A 19638-nucleotide genomic window follows, 5' to 3' on the forward strand; every position below is an offset into this window, starting at 1 on the left:
CCATTCGCTAAAGATACATTTATTCCTACCGTTTGGTGTAATTCCTTCCCTCATTTGAATCAAGTGCTACAGGTGGATTTTTCTACATGTGTGGACTAAACCCCAAACTGTTTATTTACTGAGGCACGTCCCAATGTTGGTACCCAGATCCTTTGGATTTCCTATAAATCCCCAGGGTCTGGCTGCTGCTGTTGATTTGTAGTTGGCTTGTCGGCTATTGACTCATTGATAAATCCCCCCTCCCCCAATTCCACCTCACCCATTAAAACCAATAGTTCCTTATCGTCTGACAGCCATCACTGCTCCGTCCATGCCGGTTCACCTCGGAACGGTCCTGATTTGTAGCATTTGACAACAAACATGGTCACAGCACTTGGTCTGTCAGTGGGTCCGCAGGCGTGAAATGATGGTAGATGTTGACTGTCAGCTCATGCCGAGAGGACGGGAAGAAAGGAAGATGTACAGGCAGTGATCAGTGAAAATACTGAGGGGATAATAGCTTTGATTTGGTTTTAATTGCAAATACACAGACTGTAAGAAAGAAATATATATATATATGTATAAACTATGTATAAACTATTTATTTATTTAAAGACAGAATTTCTATCATTGAGACTCCCCAGGGGATTCATCACTTCTGTCTCCTGGACAGGCTTCAGTTCTGCTGCCAGCCTGGCTCAGATCTGGGCCAAACCTGGCCGGTCCACATTTCGCAAGTTGGCGAGATGCTGGCCAAAATCTGTCCAAAAGCTCCATTTGGGAGGACAAACGGTTACTGCATCTAATCAGACTTTTCTCCGGACAATATGAAAAGATATTTAAGCAACATTTAAGTTTGTTGAATAGTTTTATGGCTGTCGTTTCTTCCTAAAATCATTTTAAGAGCAGTACTAACCCTGACACAGCTGCTTTGTTTTATTCGGGAACTGATTGCTGCCTGTGTGGGAGCTTTTTCTCATTAAATCATGTCATATTCCTGCTCCTTCCTGGCTGGTGATTTTGTCCTTTAATACACTTTCCGTTCCTGGTGATTGTAGGCAAGAGTTGGAACAGAAAATCTTATGATGTAAAAAAGTTCACTTCCAGGAAAAGGCCCGAAAACAGGACGTGAAGGGCATAAAGAGGGGAAATTTTTTGAAAAAGTGGCGATGGGTTTAATTAAAATATCATATTGGAAAGTAGAGGTCAGTGTGAGAGAAACACTGCTCAAATCAGAATGAGTGGGCGTTGAACTGGCCCATCCTGTTGAAGTGAGTAGAAAGTGAGTGTCCTGTATAACAGAGGAGTGGGGTCTAAAACACTTTTCATTAAAACAGTAATGAATGAATAGCAGAGTCTATAAAACTGAAAAGTGGGAGCCCTCAAGATGACAGCACTCCAAATTTATCTCCGACATTAAATTCGGGCACTTTGTGTCAAAAAGAGGATCATTCTCCTTTCATTAAATCCTCCATCCTGTTTCAGCTGCTGAGGTTTGGCAGAGTCAATGAGGTGAAATAGTTTCAGGCTTGACGCAAAAAAAATAGAACTTCAAGGATGGCATTAAGCTCTATTCAGCCCAATAACAAGACTTTATTTTTCTTAAAAGGCTCAATAGGCCCCGCCAAATATGAGAAGAATACAATCAACCTTTGCTTGAGTTCAAGTTATTTCTTTGCTAAACCCATCAAATAAACAGAGAAAAGGTGGCTGATTATCTCAGCCTGTGCTGTTACCCTGTATCACCAGTAGGGTGTGTCTGAACTCAATTGCTGCACAGAAATAAAGATTCTTATCTAAAATGCTGAGTGCACATGACCTGCACCCTGGGGTCACTTGTCTTCTGTAATAGAGAGAAGTGAACTGTGCATGTCAACTCATCTCAGGAGTCAGCGAGCAAAGGTTCACGCACCCCCAGCATGGAAATCCATGGCTGTCAGCAGCACCGGGTCTCAGACGGGGCTGAATCCGGCTGCGCTGCGAAACGGATCAAGAAAAGGATTTATTTAGCAGAATTTTGGTAGAAAATACCAAATTTTACCACAGAATTTAAAATTGCGCCGCCCTCTTTCAATCAGCAGCATTGTGCCTCAGCTGAATTGTAGAAAATTGTTATGTTTAATTATGCAGTAAATGAAAATGTCACCAAAGAATTCAGCTAATTTTGCTCATTAACGAGGTACAGAAAAGGGGCTTTTTATTTCAAAAGTTGTAATAGATTTGAAAGCACAATTGCTGCATTAGTGGCCCATTTATAGTTAAGAATAACAACAGTTATCTCTTTGCTCTCATTTTGCTCTCACGGCTGCAGAAACTGTTGTGTGTTTCATTCACCCCTGAAGCTGGAAGAGCTGCTGCTGGAGCATAGATCAGCCAAACTGTTGCACCGGCTGACATGTTGTTTCATTACAGTGAACATTACCACTGTGGATTATTATGAGCTGATCCCCCCCCAACAATACTTTGAACACTCACTTTCTTTGCATATGAAAAGTTGTTTTAAAGGCTACTGAGATTTATGTCTGGAGTTGGAAAAACCGGAGGCTTCGTTTTACTGCAGCTTGATGATAACAATAATCTGCGACAGTATCAACAGCATCATCTCATCCTATCAGTTGTGTTGAGATTTTGTCTGTTGTGTGTGCTTTTATTATATTTAATATTACTGGAATTAAACATTCAATGCTACTGTACACAAACTATGAATCATTTGTGCAGTTTAATGTCACAGTTAAATGATTTAGGGAGCTCTCTCTCTCTCTCTCTGTTTCCCTGTGTGTGTGTGTGTGTTGTGTGTGTGTGTGTTGTGTGTGTGTGTGTGTGTGTGTGTGTGTGTGTGTGTGTGTGTGTGTGTGTGTGAGAGGAGAGAGAGAGAGAGAGATTTGTTAACCCTTATCTTAACTGTCCCTCAATCCTGGGAGTTTCTGCTCCCTTACTCGATTGGATTATGGGTTGAACTCAATCTCAACATAGGTTGCAATGCTTGCTGTCTCTCTCTCTCCTTTTCTCTCACCCTTTCTCTCTTTCTTTCTGTCTCGCTCTCTGTCTCCATCCCTTTGTTCCTGAAATAAATGCATGCAATGCAACAGAAACCACACACATGCTGCTTGTTCTCCCCTACTGATTTTAACTGTGTGACATAAACAAACTCACGCGTGCTCGCACCTGCTGTTGGCTCCCAGTAGACAGCTGCTCGACACACATGCACTCAGACAACATGTTCTTTTTAAATTGATTGCTACGGCAACGTTGTTATTACTCGTATGCATTCCATTCATAATTGATGCAGTCACTTCTTTTTTTTAAATCAAACTTGGATCAGGCTTTATTAAATATTGCTAAAATAACAAATAGTTGTAATTTCATTAAAGGTCAGATGTTAAAAGGCTGTAGCTGCTGTACCATAGTATTTGTTTTATTTAATGAGTATCGATGAATTATTTAAGCGAGGGTTCAACGACTTTCTGCCATTTGTTTCTCTCTTGTAAGATTTTTCGCATGTAGACAAAAAAGTAAAGGGAAACTTTTAAAAGGGTAATTGTGTTTTTCAAAAGATACATAAAACATTACAATGGTTTGATGAAGCCCCATTAACACTGGAATGATCTGGTAAAAATGGTATCCTTTTCTCCATTGTCTTTCTTAAATTTTCAGTCAGAATCGAGCGCTATTTCTACGGGAATGCAGGAAATGTTGAAAATGCTGTAATTCCATGCCAGGCCACCAGTTGGCGGTGTGTTTCCCTGTAGTAAGGACATCCACCTCCTCACAGACCCATTCTACTTCTAAATGCGTCACGACTCATCAAGGCTACGGTGCAGCAAATGTACATTTTATTGAACAATCCCTGTTGCATTCAAAAGTGTCGATCGCACAAACAATTATGCAGAAGCTGTTAAGGTTCATTACTGTATCATTTAATCTTCTGATTTCACAGAATCACCTTTGGGAGGAAATGCAAATGTTGTGACTTGATTGATCACAAAAAAAGTCTCCCCAACAATTCACGATCACATAATGATTCAGTGAGCAGCTTGATGGAGTCGAAGGTTCAGCTTTTCCTCATCCCACCTCGCCCTCTGCGAGTCTGGCTGATCAGGTCGGAGACACATTGACCTTCGGGGCGCTTTGGTCGTTACCGATTAGGCTTGACGCTGTTTGATGGTGACAATGCTAATTGTCAACATCTGGGAAGTGGCTGCCGTCCCTCAGCCCTGAGCTGAATGAGATGCAGCGATCTGTCATAACGTGTCAGAGGAAATTAGCATCAGTCAAACATTGGTAGGTGGAGGGGTGAGAACAGGAAGGAAGACAGGCTGAGTGGATGGGGGTTGTACCCAGGAAAACGAAGGGAGAGCAGGGGGCAACAGCTGGTTTGGGGGAATAATTTCAAGGAACAAGATTCATAACACCTGAGAATTTTGCAATATTTAACTAAAGACACATCAAATATTCATTGTTTTGCCAAACCGAACTTGAAATTGTCATTAACACGCATATAAATGATAAATATGGATAATATGGGGGAAGAAATATTTTTCCTGTGGATTTGTGGTTTTTGTTCAAGAAACAATGTTCTGTTATCTGGTTTCATGGAAACTCCATGGCCTCCGTATCTTCATTTTATCAGATGAATCAATATTGAATTTATGTAAAAAACACAGCGTGACAATGTAGTAGAACAAAGGCAACAACCTGACTAAAGGAAATGTGCTGGATTATTAATATCAAAGCACAGAGTCCTAAAGCAAACTGGAAAACAGAGGAGTGTAGAGGTATTATTTTCGCTCTTGTATTTTTAATGTGTCTGAATCTCTCTTTTTTTGTTGTTGTTGTTGTTATTCTTGAACAGGAAAGTGACAGCTTGTGGTGGGACGCCTTTGCTACAGAGTTTTTTGAGGAGGATGCGACACTCACGCTTTCCTTCTGCCTCGAAGATGGACCAAAGAGATACAGTAAGTGTCCTACAATCACTACATGCATCAATAAATACATCTCAAATATAGTAGTAATTATTGATGTATGCCTTAGTTTGAAATGAAATCCTGCATTTTTGTCTTTCTGCTATCTTAAAAATGAGCTTAAAAATGCTTAAACACCAAGCTAGACGGCTGCCTTGAACCCCCCACCCCCCCTTCACACTCGGCTCGGCTGAGTCTGTCTAAATATCAGCATCACTTCATCTTTACAGTAGTTTTATCTATTGTGCAATAGTGGCACAATACCACCGATTAAACCTTGGAATGTGAAAATGTCTTCACAAGTCTTTATTCTGGTCCACAGCCCAGAAAATAGGCGACATATTAATTATGTCTCTGAAGAGTTGTTCCACAAAACATCTGTTTTTGTGCCAAATTATAATAGAAGCACATTATCCCCCTGCTTTACTGTAAGCACTAAAAAAGTATGGTATCCAGTAGGGGGTGACAAAGCCTACATCAAATATTCTGGTTCATTAGAAGTTTAATATCTGAATTAAAACAGAATATTTTGCACTGTCTGTCATACATTAACAATAAAAACACAATATACCGTTACTGTGTTTTGTGCTCACTTTCCATTTTATTCAAAATATACATTCAGATCGTATAAAATAGGATAAGGTAATCAACATCTCCTTTGACAGGAATTGGGAAGGTTACAAAAATGACATACTGCCATCCCACTTTGCTACCCTATACATTAGGATGGTACAGTTATTTTTATCACACGACTGCTCATGTTGGTGCTCTTGACCACTGGCTCGCATGAACCCAATTCCAGATCCCACCACGCATGACCATCTTTGGTTTCCTGTGGGATTATAGTAAACAGGCGCCATTGAAAATGTCAGTAATCATAAAGGGCTGTTTTGGTTTCCAAAACCATTCTGTAGAGGAATTCTTTGAGACCAGTCCATGCTCACCATTTTCAAAGGCCTACATTTCACAAATCGTTCCCAGTGTTTGGTTTTATGTTAGGCCGTCAGTGGCAAATGACAGAGCAGAGAGGCTGTTATTGACTTTGTGATATTGTCCCCTTCATCTCATCTGCATAAGTCCGTGTTTTGATATTTGAAGCATATTGAATATCACACAGACATAGATAAGAATGTGGTGCTCTGAAATGAACAGATGTGTGTCGCGTCTGCTGTGGTTGTGTGTGTGTGCGTGTGTGTGATTCAGCTCAGTCAAGGAGGAGGATGGAAGGAGAAAGAAAGTGAATTGTTGTGAACAGGGACCTGGTTTGCTTTTCAGATGTAAAATATAAATCCCCAGTGGTGTTGGCCTGGTAACCCTGTCCTCCCAGGAATTAGAGGCTTAACACCACGTCAGCGGTGACTCACCATCGCACGTCAGAAGCGTTTCTCCGAACTTTAAATTGTGCCGGGTCGGCATAAGCCCATACCATAATAGTTCATCAGACAGCTTCATTTCAAAAAGGAGAAAACAAGGAAATATAAAGAAATCCTATTTTGAAAAATTACACTGTTTGGATGTTTCATCTGTGCACTTTTTGTTGCTTTTATATATTATATAATGTAGTCTCTTTATGTAGTTTGCTGCTGGGTTATACATTTAAAATGCAACATAGATTTGAAACAACAATTTAGCTATTAAAAGAATCTGGATCTTCTGCCTCTCGACATCCTCAGTCCATTGTCAACTTTGGCATTTAATCCCATTTTTATGGTCTAATGTAGCCAACGTACACGGCACTAAGCTGAAAAACAAACATTTGCTGTCTACAAAAATGATAATTAATCGACGCTTTTGCACGCCCACCCTTTGTTAAGAACTGTCAGACTTGTAATGGGAATGACCTGAGATTCACATTACAACTTCAATCAGCCAAAGCGAAAAAGGAAGTTATAAATAGAAATCTGAAAATTGTGCAGCAAAGTATGCGTTAATTTGAATTATTTACGCAATATACTGTAGCCTGCATGCCTTTTACTTTCTATTCTGGAATCGCATTTCCCAATGTGACGCTTCTAGAATCTTAATTTGGTGTCTGTTGCAATAAAACAGATATAAATTTAAATAGTCTGATTCTGTCCTCTCCCAGCAGACATTTCAGTGTTTTCATTGGAAAAAGAAAAGTCAAACTTTTGTCCCTGAAGCTTTCCTCCATGCACATTTCCCATCACAGAGCTTCAGTTTTGTGATGCAGCACTTTGTCTCTATCCATCAAGGATCCATGGAGTCCTGAATCTTTCATGCACGGCCCAGAAATCGTCTTTAAAATTCTGAATAAGGGTATCGGCTAACGGTGTGAGATTTAAAATGCAGATCCCACCACCCTTAGCCTCAGTCTGAAATATTTGCCCATGAATATTGTTGGTATACCAATACTAATAAAAGCAGACTGAGCAGCAGAGACATGAGAGTGTGGGAGGTGTAGAGTTCAGGCCAAACCGAAGGTCAGACCGTGTTTCAAAATTTTATTTTCGCAAATCGATTGAGAAGAAATTTGAAAAATGCAGAACTTTGGAAACGATATTAATCAAAAACATCCTGGAGGCTTTTGTCCAACTGCCTCCTCAAACTGTCGACTAATTCTGTTCTTTAATGTTGGCATTTATTAAGCACTTCTGAGGAGTCGCGGGCGCTCCTCTCTGCACTAAGCTGATGCTGACATGCAGCTGTGACATCTGCAGTCTTTCTTAAAGCTAAATTGCATTTCGAATCATATAGCAGCTTATATTGACAAGCTTACCGTAATTGCCAGAAAACAATTATTTCACTCCAGTCATGGTGCTCTAATTATTTAACCTTCGCCACTGATTTTTAAAAAGCCAATTTTACTCATTTGATTTTTTTATTATTATTATTATTAGATTTAATTTTTTTCCGTGAGCATTTGTGAAAGCGTTTGTAACTCATCTCAAGGTTGTATTCACTGTAGCGTCGCAAAGGAAAAACTCTTTAGACAAATCTTCGTGTTGACCAGTGCAAAAGTCCAGTCTCTTAATTGTATTTCCTTAGACCGAGTGTCAATATGATATATATATATATATATGTTTAAATTAAAACGTCATGTTTAAATTTGAGGTCAAAGGTCATTCTATGTTCCTGATAATATAACACACACATTAATTAATAATCAGCAACTACTTACACAACCATTTTGAAAAGGGCCAGTATCATTTCTAATTTCTAATATGTTGGAATATTTAAAAGCAGCTTTAGAATGAAAAATAAGAAGGCCATGCTTTATTAGCGCTAGTTTCTATCTGACCTCTTTGGGTTCCTGATTGTAGTCCACCCCCCCCTCCCCCATGATGGTGAGAACCATCCCCTGTTCATGCAGGCCATTTATTGTTTTCCCACAGCAAATAATCAGAAACTCTGTCTAATTACGCCCCCGCCTGCCGCGGCCTTAACTTTCGCCCCTCTGTCTTGTCTGGCTCTGCAATCTTTGAGCCATCTGATGAAAGCTGCACTCCATGATGCAATCAAAGAGCAAGGCTCCTCTTCGAAGAGGTTCAAACACCAGGGGGGAACCCTCCGTGTTCAGTGGGCTGATTTGGGCCAAACAGGGAAAACTACTCACAACAGTGACGGTTGGTTGTCTCATCCCAGTGCTGAACACGCTGCCATTCCAGCAGCAAACCACAGCTAATCATTTAGCAAGGATGAGGCAGAAGGATGGATTTAACCGTCTCTGACATAAACGGGCTTCACAAGTATGCATGTTCCCTGTAATATTTATCAGTTTCAGCAATTGTTATAAACTATTTCAGTTAAACATCCACTGAAATCAATTTCATGTTCGCTCTTGTGCCTAAATTCCTTCAGCATTTTGAAATTTCTGTTATGCTGCAAATCAAATAACTATTTTACTAGTGTATATACAAATGATCTTTAAAGACAAAAATGACTTAGGTTGTGCAAATTAGATTTTTTAATTGAAAAGATTGTGACTTTTAATTGACTGTGACTTAATTGGATTCTTTTAAAAATCACATGTTGGAAAAATGTGAACCGGTGAAAACATGAAAACATTATCGACATGTGCTGGATATTGATGTCTCTGACACCATATGTGGTGGAAAGTCCAAGCCTGTGACAGGACTCTGTTCTGCTGAATACAAGATTGACAGTCGGGGGGAGGTGTGTCTGTGTCTGTGTGTGTGTCTGTGTGTGTGTATGGTGGTGGTGGTGGTGGTGGCGGTGGGGGGGTGTATTATTAAATTGCATGACAAAATGAGGGGAAGAAAAGGTGGAGTCCCGTATGAACACACTGGAGCACGGCCGTCTCTGCCCTTCTGTTTGTTTTTGCATGTGCATTCATGGGCGTGTGCGTCTGTATCACACCCCGAGCGCGTTTTGTCGACGTGAGCGAGTGTTCCGGAGCGCAGGCGCACGTGGACCTGTGTTGCCGTGAGAGTGAAAGGAGGCTCTCGGCGCTTCTGTGGAAGGGGGCTGTTTTGAAAGGAGGATGGGGGGTGGTGGGGGGGGCGAGCAAAGCTGCTTTACAGAGAGATGGATAGGACGGATTGAAGGTGTGCAGCGGTGATTGGCAGGCGGGTTGATGCGGCTCTGGCTCAGCTGCGGCGCTGAGATGTAGGCTGCTGCTGATTGACAGAGCCCGGGAAAACCACGGCGCCGGATTGTCCACAAAGAGATGGGGAGAGAAAAAGAGGAGCAGGAGAATTGACAGATTTAAACCAGAAATTATAGACGCAACATCCTTGAGGTGTTTTGTCCAGATCTACCGACGCTGTCATCGCTGGTAATCTGTGCCTGCACCGGACAACATGCAGATGTGTTGAAAACCAAAAAGAGCAGCTAAGAGGAAAAGAGCGGAGATCAGAAAACAGGGCTGAAGCAGTGATTTTTCAGTACACGAGAGAATCGCTGCACTTAATCTGAGTTTCTGCTAGTTGATGAGTGACTGATGATAATTCTGTGATCAGGTGAGCCAGTTGGCTAATGCTGAGCTAGAGAAACAATGCTTAGTCTTTTCCTGGCTCACAGGTTTTGATCAGGCATATCAATGTTTTTAAACCTAAACTTCATGTCTACAAATCATGTATATGATATGCAGAAAATAGTCTCCTAACGGCTGATTGGTGGAGCCGTGCAAACCTGCTGCTTCTTGTTCTGGTATAGCAACGGATAACGCAGATACTTTTTGACTGACAGCCCAGTTGCAGACTCAACTTTGTGAAGCTCACAGCAGACACACACTCTCTCTCTCTCTGTCTCTCTTTCTCTCTCTCTCTCTCTCTCTCACACACACACACACCACACACACACACACACGCACATTGTGAAATCTGCCCACCTTTAAGGGTCTGTCTATATGTCTGTAGGTCCACCCTGTCAGCTCTCTCCTGGCTCTGATATTCCGTCTGCACCTCCATATTTATCCAGAATAATTACATCTATTTTATTATATATGATTTTTGTTACATGATGACTCCTATGCAGAAATTCTCATTATCAATTTATCAAAGGCTTCATATAAAATGTACATTTTTAATGTCAGACTATTACAGTATTACATTTTACAAATTAAAATTGAGGTTCCACTGAAATAATCATGCAATTATGCTCATTTGCACAGCTGGGGTGAAGCCTGTGACCTTATTATTATGTTTTCTCAATCAGTCTTATGTGGTGTTGCCAATCAAAACGAGCCCTCATTTAAACGTGAGCACCTTTATTTCTCTTCTTTGACATTTTTGAATTTCTTTTTGATAATCCGTGGGTGTGCCTCCCGTCTTCCTGCTGAAGAGTCGCCTCAGGTTGTTAAAACTATTTCAAGGACTGCCAGGAATCATGACGATTTTATCCCAAATGTATGTCTAATATATAAAATAAATGACATCCTCTCTTAGTAATTGTCCTTACAATAATGTTAATGCTTAAATTAGTGTCATATACTTTGCAGTTGGAGAAAACACATTAAGGATTCAATGAGCACAGATAATCTTTCTGTTTATTATACAGTTGAACTAATTAACTTACGGCCTGCTGGGAATAAATGAATCTACAGACATTTACCAAATTTCAAATACATAATTCTGCTTCCATTTAAAAAAAGAAAAAAGAAATTAATCAATCAATCAATGTCACCTTAAGTCAAAAATACGTACCATAATTGGAGGAATAATCCAAGACTAGAATAGATAAGATTAAGGATAAGAGATTTTCTGCACAGTAGACGCTGGTATTGGATTTCAGGTGGCCTGGATCAGGGTGGGAACCATTGTGCGGCGTTTACAGGAAGTGGAGGAAAGCTATCGGAGGGCACCAGCTATCCGTGAGGATGGGCAGGTCCCAGAACTTCCTGTTTCTCAACCTTCAGCGTGTCCCAGAGCAAAACAAGACCAGCTTCCCCTTCCAGTTTGAAAAACAATAGATGTTTCAAGCAAAATAATAGCTTCCATCATCTTCCTTTTCTCTTCCTCCATCTTTTTCTTTTCCACCAGCTTTTATTCTTTCGTTCTTTACCTGTTTCCCTCCTCTGGGTTTATTCTTTGGGTTTATTTGCATAGATGCTCCCTGTGTTACTGTCAAAGACTTTAAAAACAAGCTAGACATCCATAAAGACCATAAAGAAGAAAGAAAAGGCCAAAATATATTCGGATGGAATAGGATGCAAATATGGAGGATATAAAACTAAAAACTGGATTTAAAGGACAAAATAATTCACAAAACAACAACATTTCAGAGTTTCATTTTATATGGGAACCGATTTATTTTAATGATTATAAAGAAGCAGATCTGCGATGGTCCCTAAAGTCTCCCACAGACACCTTTCCCATGAGGTTGACGTTTTGTTGTCCTGAAAGGAATTTTGCAAATGTTTAGTACAAGTCGTGATGACAAACATGCGGTTCATGAAATAATGAAGAGTAGAGTGCAAGCTTTTAACTGTGGAACACTCCAGAAAGGTCAACAAGATGGGCTCTGAGACAGGAGGGAAAGAAAGAAGTATTAATAATGAATGGAATGTCCATCCTCACCGGGTAGTAGTATCGGAATTCCACCTGGAAAACACGCAGTGTGTTTATAAAGTATACTGCACCCATTCACACACTGACTTGTTGTGGCGCTCTTCTACACACAGAAAACAAAAGCAAGACTAAAATCAGCATAATTTAAAAAACCAACATCAGACACAAGATAGCAGATATAAAAGTGACATATTTACAAAATACACACTCAAACACATTATTGACATGTGGAGAAGTCCACATTTATATATAATACAGTGTGCTGGAGACCCATCAGTCTCCACAGCCTGTGAAATGGTCTGCTCCACTGTACTTAAGGTATTAAATCTTTATGTGGCGCTTTTTCATCTTTCAATAACTCTTCTATCTGTTCTGTGTGCGCGCGCACACACACACTCGGGGAGTAACAGCTTCCCGAACCAGGTGAAGAATTCAAAGTGATTCCAGGTTTATGGCGCACTCCAAATGCGGCTTTGGCTGCGCGTCACTGAAACACATCACGATATTTTACAGATATTTCCGCCAGGACTTTTTTTTTTTTTTTTTCAAAGGTCAAGGTCGCTGCGAGCAGCCTCGTGTGGGTCATTCTTGAACTCGTAGATGAATTGATTTCATTTTGACGGTCAAAGGTCACAGAAATGTCGCAGCTCATGAATGCAACATTTTTGGAAAAAAAATCGTTGGCTTCATAATCTAAAGTTTACTACATACACTAAATTATTTCATATATAATAACGCCTTCTACATGTAATATCCTGTGACCTTATATTCACCAGAAAAAAGAAGATGTAAGAAAAACAATGAGTTTCCAGCATTGTTAAGTTTCTATCCTGAACTTTTTGTTTCAAGCTGATCGCTTTAGCCTTGAACGCCACATGGGGGGTTGCAATCCATGACTGTTGTTGACATGGTTGCTGCAACTTAATTAATAAAACTGAAAACAAGAGCACATAAACATTGGCTCCTAAAGATACCCACATTCCCATACACACATTCAAGGGGCGCTGCAGAGAGCAGCAGGTATCATTGCCTCCTTTAGATCACTGCTCGATTATCACAGGCCAAACAGAGCAAAGCGTTGCTCATTACCATTGATTCTGGCTCACCAGGGGTCTCGCTTTTCATGTCTGTGTGTGTGTGTGTGTGTGTGTGTACGTGCGCATGCACACACACACACACACACACACACTCTGAACTTTTCCTTAACAAATAGTAAAGATGATTCCACAGAGCGCTGGCATGTCCTGCATGTGGGACTATTCGGTCCATGGTTGGGGTGTTTGTGTGCAGCACGGGGATGGGGGCTGTTTCGCTCCCGTTTCTCCTCTGCGTGTTGTGTCCTCTCTCCTGAGCTGCGCCTTGGGGATGCTGTATGGGTGTGTGTGTGTGTGTGTGTGTGTGTGAGTTTGGGGGGGTGTTGAATTATGGATGGAGGTGAAGAGGGAACGAGGGCTGGCCTCGAGGGGACATACCCCCCCTTCACCCTCAACACATCCAGCTCACCTCCCCCCTCCCCCTGCCTTCCTTTTCCCTTCTGCCGAGACAGTCACCGTCCACGCATGGCTTTGGATTCGGGTGAATGGAGATATCTCTCTCTCTCTCCCCCCTTTCTCTCTCTGTTTTTCTGCTTTATTTTTTCATCTCTTCCTCTTGTTAGACTTTTGTCCTTATCAGTTTCTCCTCCTCAGTCTCAGATTTCCGCCCAACGAGGCTGAGCAATAGACTTCTGTTCAACCGAAACTGCTCTGCAGATGTTGAGAAAACGGGACAGAGAGCATCTTGACTTTCTTCCGATGAACATGGTCAGCCTGTCCACTCAAAACCTTTCCCTAAAAATGTGCTGCAATGATTAATTAGATGCTGTTCAGAATAGTTTACTCATAAACTTTCTTGCATAGCTTGCAGGGGCCGGTGGACCTCTGTGGGAATGATGAATGTGGCACAAAAGTGACATTTTGCAGCATTGTTTATGAAATAGTCGGCAGTGACACGTGACCTACCGGTAATTTGCTCAGTTACTAAATAAAAAACATAAAAAGTTTAACACACATATGGACTTCTGAGACATTCTAGCTGCTTCTCAGAGATCAGATGTTTAAAATAGGTTAAAGACAGTTTTGTTAAGAGAGCTTGAACTGCTGCCATTTTCTCACTCTCTCACTCACTCGCTCACTCACTCACTCACTCACTCACTCACTCACTCACTCACTCACTCACTCACTCACACTCACTCACTCACTCACTCATCACTCACTCACTCACTCACTCACTCACTCGCTTACTCAAGCTCTCCTGCTGTACTATAGCTTTAATAAAGTCTTCCCCCCCCATATTTAGTCTATTTATTCATTTTAGACAGTTTAAACTTGAGTCACAGCTGATCGGATTCATGGCCGCTTCGATCACCTCCGCTCGTTTCCTTTAAAACTACCAAGTTACCAACATTCTTCCATATATCGGCCCATTTTCTGGTCTGTTAATGTACACTCAAGTATGATAAAGTAAAGAGTGAAGGTTCACCACAAAACACCGGGGCACATTTCTGCCCAGCCGGGTGCAGCCCAGTCCCTGAAGACAGCAATTTGGTGTGGGTGAAATAATAATAAACAATAATAAAAAACACTTGTGATCTTCTCTGAACCCAATGTTTTTATACACGTGTGCAACTAATTTTGAACGAATAATAATTTGCTGTCCAGTGGTCTGCATGAGGCCAAACGTATTGTTAGGGAATGATGGTAACTAAGACTGTAGAACAAAAACAACCTTATTGTTATCATTCTATTTTTATTGGTCCTTGTCTTTTCTTTTCTTTTATTCTAAAATTGTAGTGATATAAATGTCAACGGGGGAACTTGGAGCACTGAATGTGAGCTGTTATTTTATTTGCCACCCAGCCGCTTTTATAGAATGTAATTTCCAACTACGCTGGTTTCTTCTGTCTAAAACACTGCATCGTCTTCATGATGTTCTTTGGCAATTGAAGCTTTTTTCTCAAATGATTTCCAATATTGTTTTTCAATGCAGGGGATGTGGAGAAGCATTTACCTCACAGATCTGAATACAGTCCAGCAAGTTGAGAAAGAAAGAAAGAAAGAGGGAGGAAGAGGAGAGAGAGAGAGAAAGAGAGAGGGAGAGAAATAGAGAGAGAGAGAAAGAGAGAGAGATTGAATTAAAGTTTTATGACTGATGAATATTTCATGTTCTGGGCAGTGATTCCCACATTCTTGTGTGTTTGTGTGTGCGTGTGTGTGTGTTTGTGTGCGTGCGTGTGTGTGCGTGCGTGCGTGCGTGCGTGTGTGCTTGCGCTTTCTTGCCAGCCACTAAAATATATGCAGGATGTGTTTAACCCTTCCTCAACTGCTTGAATAATATTATGATTTGGACAAAAAAAATCATGCTAAAATGATAAATCAATGATAAAAAAGAAAGAGAAAATCTCTGTAGCTTCTCTTGTGACGCACAATGACAAACTGACGTCACACGTCTTATGAGGCCTTTGAGCTACGATTATAATTTTCTGTCACCATCCAGGAATATCATGGGAAAACACTGCTTGCCTGCACCGAGTTGGATCTCACTATAAAAAGCAGCAATGTGACTTTCCTTCCTTTACTGTAACTGGTCTGACCGCTGCTGCGTGAACATTAGCTATTTATCACTGCATATTTTTTTCAGTGAGGCACTTTGCAACAGTCTACTTTGAAGGAGGCTTGACAAACACTGACCTTAATCAGTTCACCAATGATCTAATACCCCTTCACTCTGGTGCCCCCCCGCTCGACCTAGTGCTGTGGCTATTTAGATGGAGATATGACTAGATGAAGACAGGCATTTATTTGCCACGTAGTTTTGGACCTCCTCAGCCATTGATCACCCACACAGATCGATTTGTCAGCTTGGTTTTCCTCCATGAGCAGCTCACCAGTCATACCACATAGGTTAATAATTGATTTTATCAGTGTTTTCCAGCCCATCATATTGCATGTTATCCATACTGGGTCTAAGCAAACAAGGTGAAAAAGGTGAAAAAAAATCAATAAGTGCTGTTGATGTACAGCTTTTCAGGTCTGATAGATTGTTTGCTTTGGCCCAAATTTACGTCTACATTATGAGACAGAAGAGAGCATCCAGCAGGGGGACAGTCATCCTCCAGAGGGGCGCTGAACCCTTGCTCAGTCATTTTTCACACTGGGGACTGGGATAGCAATGGGACGGGACTGAATGCGTTTCATTGTAAACATGTAGCAGATGTGTTATTCCTCCGCTGGGAAAACATACGCTCCAAACGGCACCGAACAGTAGCTTCTGCCACGCTGATCCCAAATGTCCTTTTATGTTTGTTCCTAATTTAGCGTGACATGGCGTAATCTGACGTGACATAATGCAGGCGCAACACATCTTTCAGGGTTTAAGTCAACAACATGGGATCACCAAGATTTAGTAAATGCTTAGAAAACACCAAATCCATATTTGTAATCTTTATTTCTTAAAATCAATGTTCCAGGATCTGTCTATGGATGTAATAATGATCCATTTCTGTACTAGAATTTTAAAAGCTATTTGCACTACCAAGTTATTCTTATTACTCATTTAGGCATGATAATAAGTATTGATTTAAATAATTTAAAACCATAAAAGTGCCCAGCTGTATCCCTTTTGCTCCCTCTGGCCCTTGCACCATGCAAGCGCTTCAATATTTGCAGGATGCAGACATTATGGATCGTCCATTCTTCTACCCGCTCTCTTCTGTTCCGTACTGCAGAGGTGCCGTTCCTGCATCGCGTACAGAGTTTATCTCCACTCTTTCTTATTCTCCCTGCTTAAATGTGTCTGTATATTTACCGGGCTGATGTCGCAGATACAGTCGCTGGAAACTTTTACATGAACAGTACTGAGTCGAGGTTTGAATAAAGATACCTTTCAAAACAGAACATGAATAATAACTCGTTGATGGTAGGATTGATGAAAAGGGCTGCTGTATCTTCAGTCTGTGGTTAGAGAAAAAAACACCCTTTAATATACACTTGTCATGGTATTTTGCAGATATCGGATAGTAAAAAATAATGAGCATATACAGAGGATATTTGGTCTCAGCCTGCTGGACTCATCAGAGATACTTTGCATTAGTACAAAATTCCTGAAACTGACTCAGGAAACATAAATGTGGAAAAAAAGTGTTTGCTTTTCTTATATTTAGATCTTCAACAGCTGATTTAAATCATTCTAATTGGAATACGACTGATCTTTTCTGCCATCTGTGTTTTTGTGCAGGAAAATTAGCTGCATCGTAATTTATTTAATTCATTTTTTCTTTGAATCACATCCAACTTAAAAAGAATCTGTAGAAATATGGAGAAGAAATATGGAGACAAAATGAGACACGTGTGTATTAATTCCTCTCTGCATGTGTGCACGCATGCGCACGCGCACACACGCAGAGGCCGTCTTTACTTTGGTTTGTCATGTGCTCATGCCGACCTTGAATGTGCTACCTCATCCCAGCCAAACTCCCCACAGACTCGACTACATTTACTGTGAGACACTTTCAATACACCAAATTCAGAGATCCTCCCTGTTTAATGCATGCATTCATAACCTATTCAGATGATAATGGCGTATGGTCCTTACTGGGGAGAGGTGAGGAAGTAGATCCACCATGACTCCACCAGTTTGTCTTTTTTCATGTTTGCTTGTTCTTATGTTTATTCACACGTGTGGGTGTCCATATTATTTGACTTGCTGCTTCTGCATCACTGAAGCACATTTAAGTGCAACGTGATTGCACAGACAGAACAGACCAATTGGAAACAGACAGCCCTTCTATCTTCTGTGCCCCGTGACAATTGTCAGTTGACAGAGAAGCACCAACGAGCAGCGCAACCAGTGTTGCACGGGCCTGAATATGGTATTTACACCCCTTGTTGTGGTGTTGGTTGAGATGTGAGGCACAAAAACAAAAGCCTGTAATGACGGGACACTATCATCTGAGCCAATATATTAAATCTGTGGGGAATGCACATGCCACATGGCAGGAAATGCACTATTTATACCTGTTTCACCATAATTTAGCTCGTACAAGCCTTTACATAACATCTCCGGTCATTCAACCCTCAACAACGCTCACTATAGATTTGTATTACTGTCTTTATTCTCAAGTATCATTCATCATCACGTTGAGGCTTTTCGTTCTCTTTTGATGGTGGTAGAAACGTTTGAAGGGGACGTCAACCATCCCTATAGGCAGGATGCAAAACTAAAAATAAATGTGCATGTTTTTCTGCACATTGTGTGTGTTATAGTTTAGTATGTGGGGTTGTGTGAGGGCTTGAATTTATCTGAAAGAAACAGTAACATACTGTATAATTGTGTCGCTCATAACAAACATTGTGTGGTACGATTGAGTGTGTGTGCATGTGAACGTGGGCGCCTGTGTGTGTGTGTGTGAACCAGCTAGCGACTTTCCTTTCTTCTGACACCCCGCTCTCGCTTTGGAGCAGAGTAATCACTCTTGCCGTCTCGCTGGCTGATGTTGCTGGCACGGGTCCTAAGGACCGACTGGAGGGGGTGAAAACCATCCCAACAAAGTGACATGAATTAATGTGACTAATTAACACCACGTTAATTATTTGTAAATTGCATGTTTGACTACATGTTACTTGAGAGGCATATGCTGCTCGTACTGTTTCCCCCCCCCAACAAGTGCCAGCTATTCTGCATCCAAATTGCCCAGCATGTGAAGACGGGCCAACACCACGGTGCAGGAAAAAAGCAAGAAGAAAGGCGATTTTTGTGTACAATGTTGTCCAGACTCTGAATGTTTGCTTTCATTGTTTGCCCCAAATTGTCCTTTGTCTCGTCTGCTGTTGGTTGGACGCTTGTTAAACCACTAACATTTTCTGGCCAGAGCATCATTATATGCTGGTTTTTCTAGTTGAATGTGAGGTTGGTCTGTCAAGAAATTAGAGGGAGGGGCTTTATTTCTCAACATTACAGTTGCAAAGATTCATATTAAATTCGGCATCTGGCAGAGATTCCAGTGTGCTTTTATCCATATTTACAGCAATCTTAACAATGCAAATAAATTAAGGGACCATATATACTGTCATGGTGGCAGATTAAAACTCTGCATCCGTGGTGCGACGGCTTTTGAGAATTATCTTTGTGTTCACATGGTGTGAAGCATTTGCTTGTGTTTCAAATAGGTGTGAATTGACTGGCTTTGCTGTCATCTGTCAGTATTTTTCGACAGTTGGGTGGATTCTTAGTTACTTGGTTGACGTCTATCAATCATTTGCGGTTTTTTAAGCCGTCAATCAAATATTTGTCATTTCTTGAACACTTCATTGATCATGTCAGACATAAAAGCCTAAGACTGCTTATTCAATTAGAGCAACCTTTTGGACTTCAGCGACTGACCAGTGTGGGAATCGAAAACCAGTTCTCTTTTAGAACCGATTCCCAGTTGTTCGATTTCTAAGAATCCCTGGTTTGTGTGCCTGATGATTCCACTGGTCGATTCCTCGATGACGTCACACGCAAACTTGGCTACCAACATGGTGTCAAGACGGAAGCACTCAGAAGTTGGGCTGTATTTCACGAGAAACGATGATTCTGCAGATTTTGCAACGCTTTCATTTTACCAACGGGGGAACACTTCCAGCATGCACAATCATCTGTGCACCCAGCAGGGAATTCATTTGCAGAAA

General features: G+C 41.0%; 1 protein-coding gene across 6 annotated transcripts in view; it reads left to right on the forward strand.

The window, feature by feature from the left end:
• ldb2a (LIM domain binding 2a) overlaps positions 1–19638 on the forward strand; it is a 54616-nt gene that overhangs the window by 8763 nt on the left and 26215 nt on the right. For all 6 annotated transcript variants that reach the window (XM_057043099.1, XM_057043095.1, XM_057043097.1 and 3 more), the window contains exon 2: positions 4832–4934. In XM_057043099.1, coding sequence (XP_056899079.1) covers positions 4832–4934 — 103 coding nt within the window. The remainder of the gene's footprint in view (positions 1–4831; positions 4935–19638) is intronic.

This window comes from Takifugu flavidus, chromosome 9, assembly GCF_003711565.1.
Source record: "Takifugu flavidus isolate HTHZ2018 chromosome 9, ASM371156v2, whole genome shotgun sequence".
In the NCBI taxonomy this organism is placed as follows: Eukaryota; Metazoa; Chordata; class Actinopteri; order Tetraodontiformes; family Tetraodontidae; genus Takifugu; species Takifugu flavidus.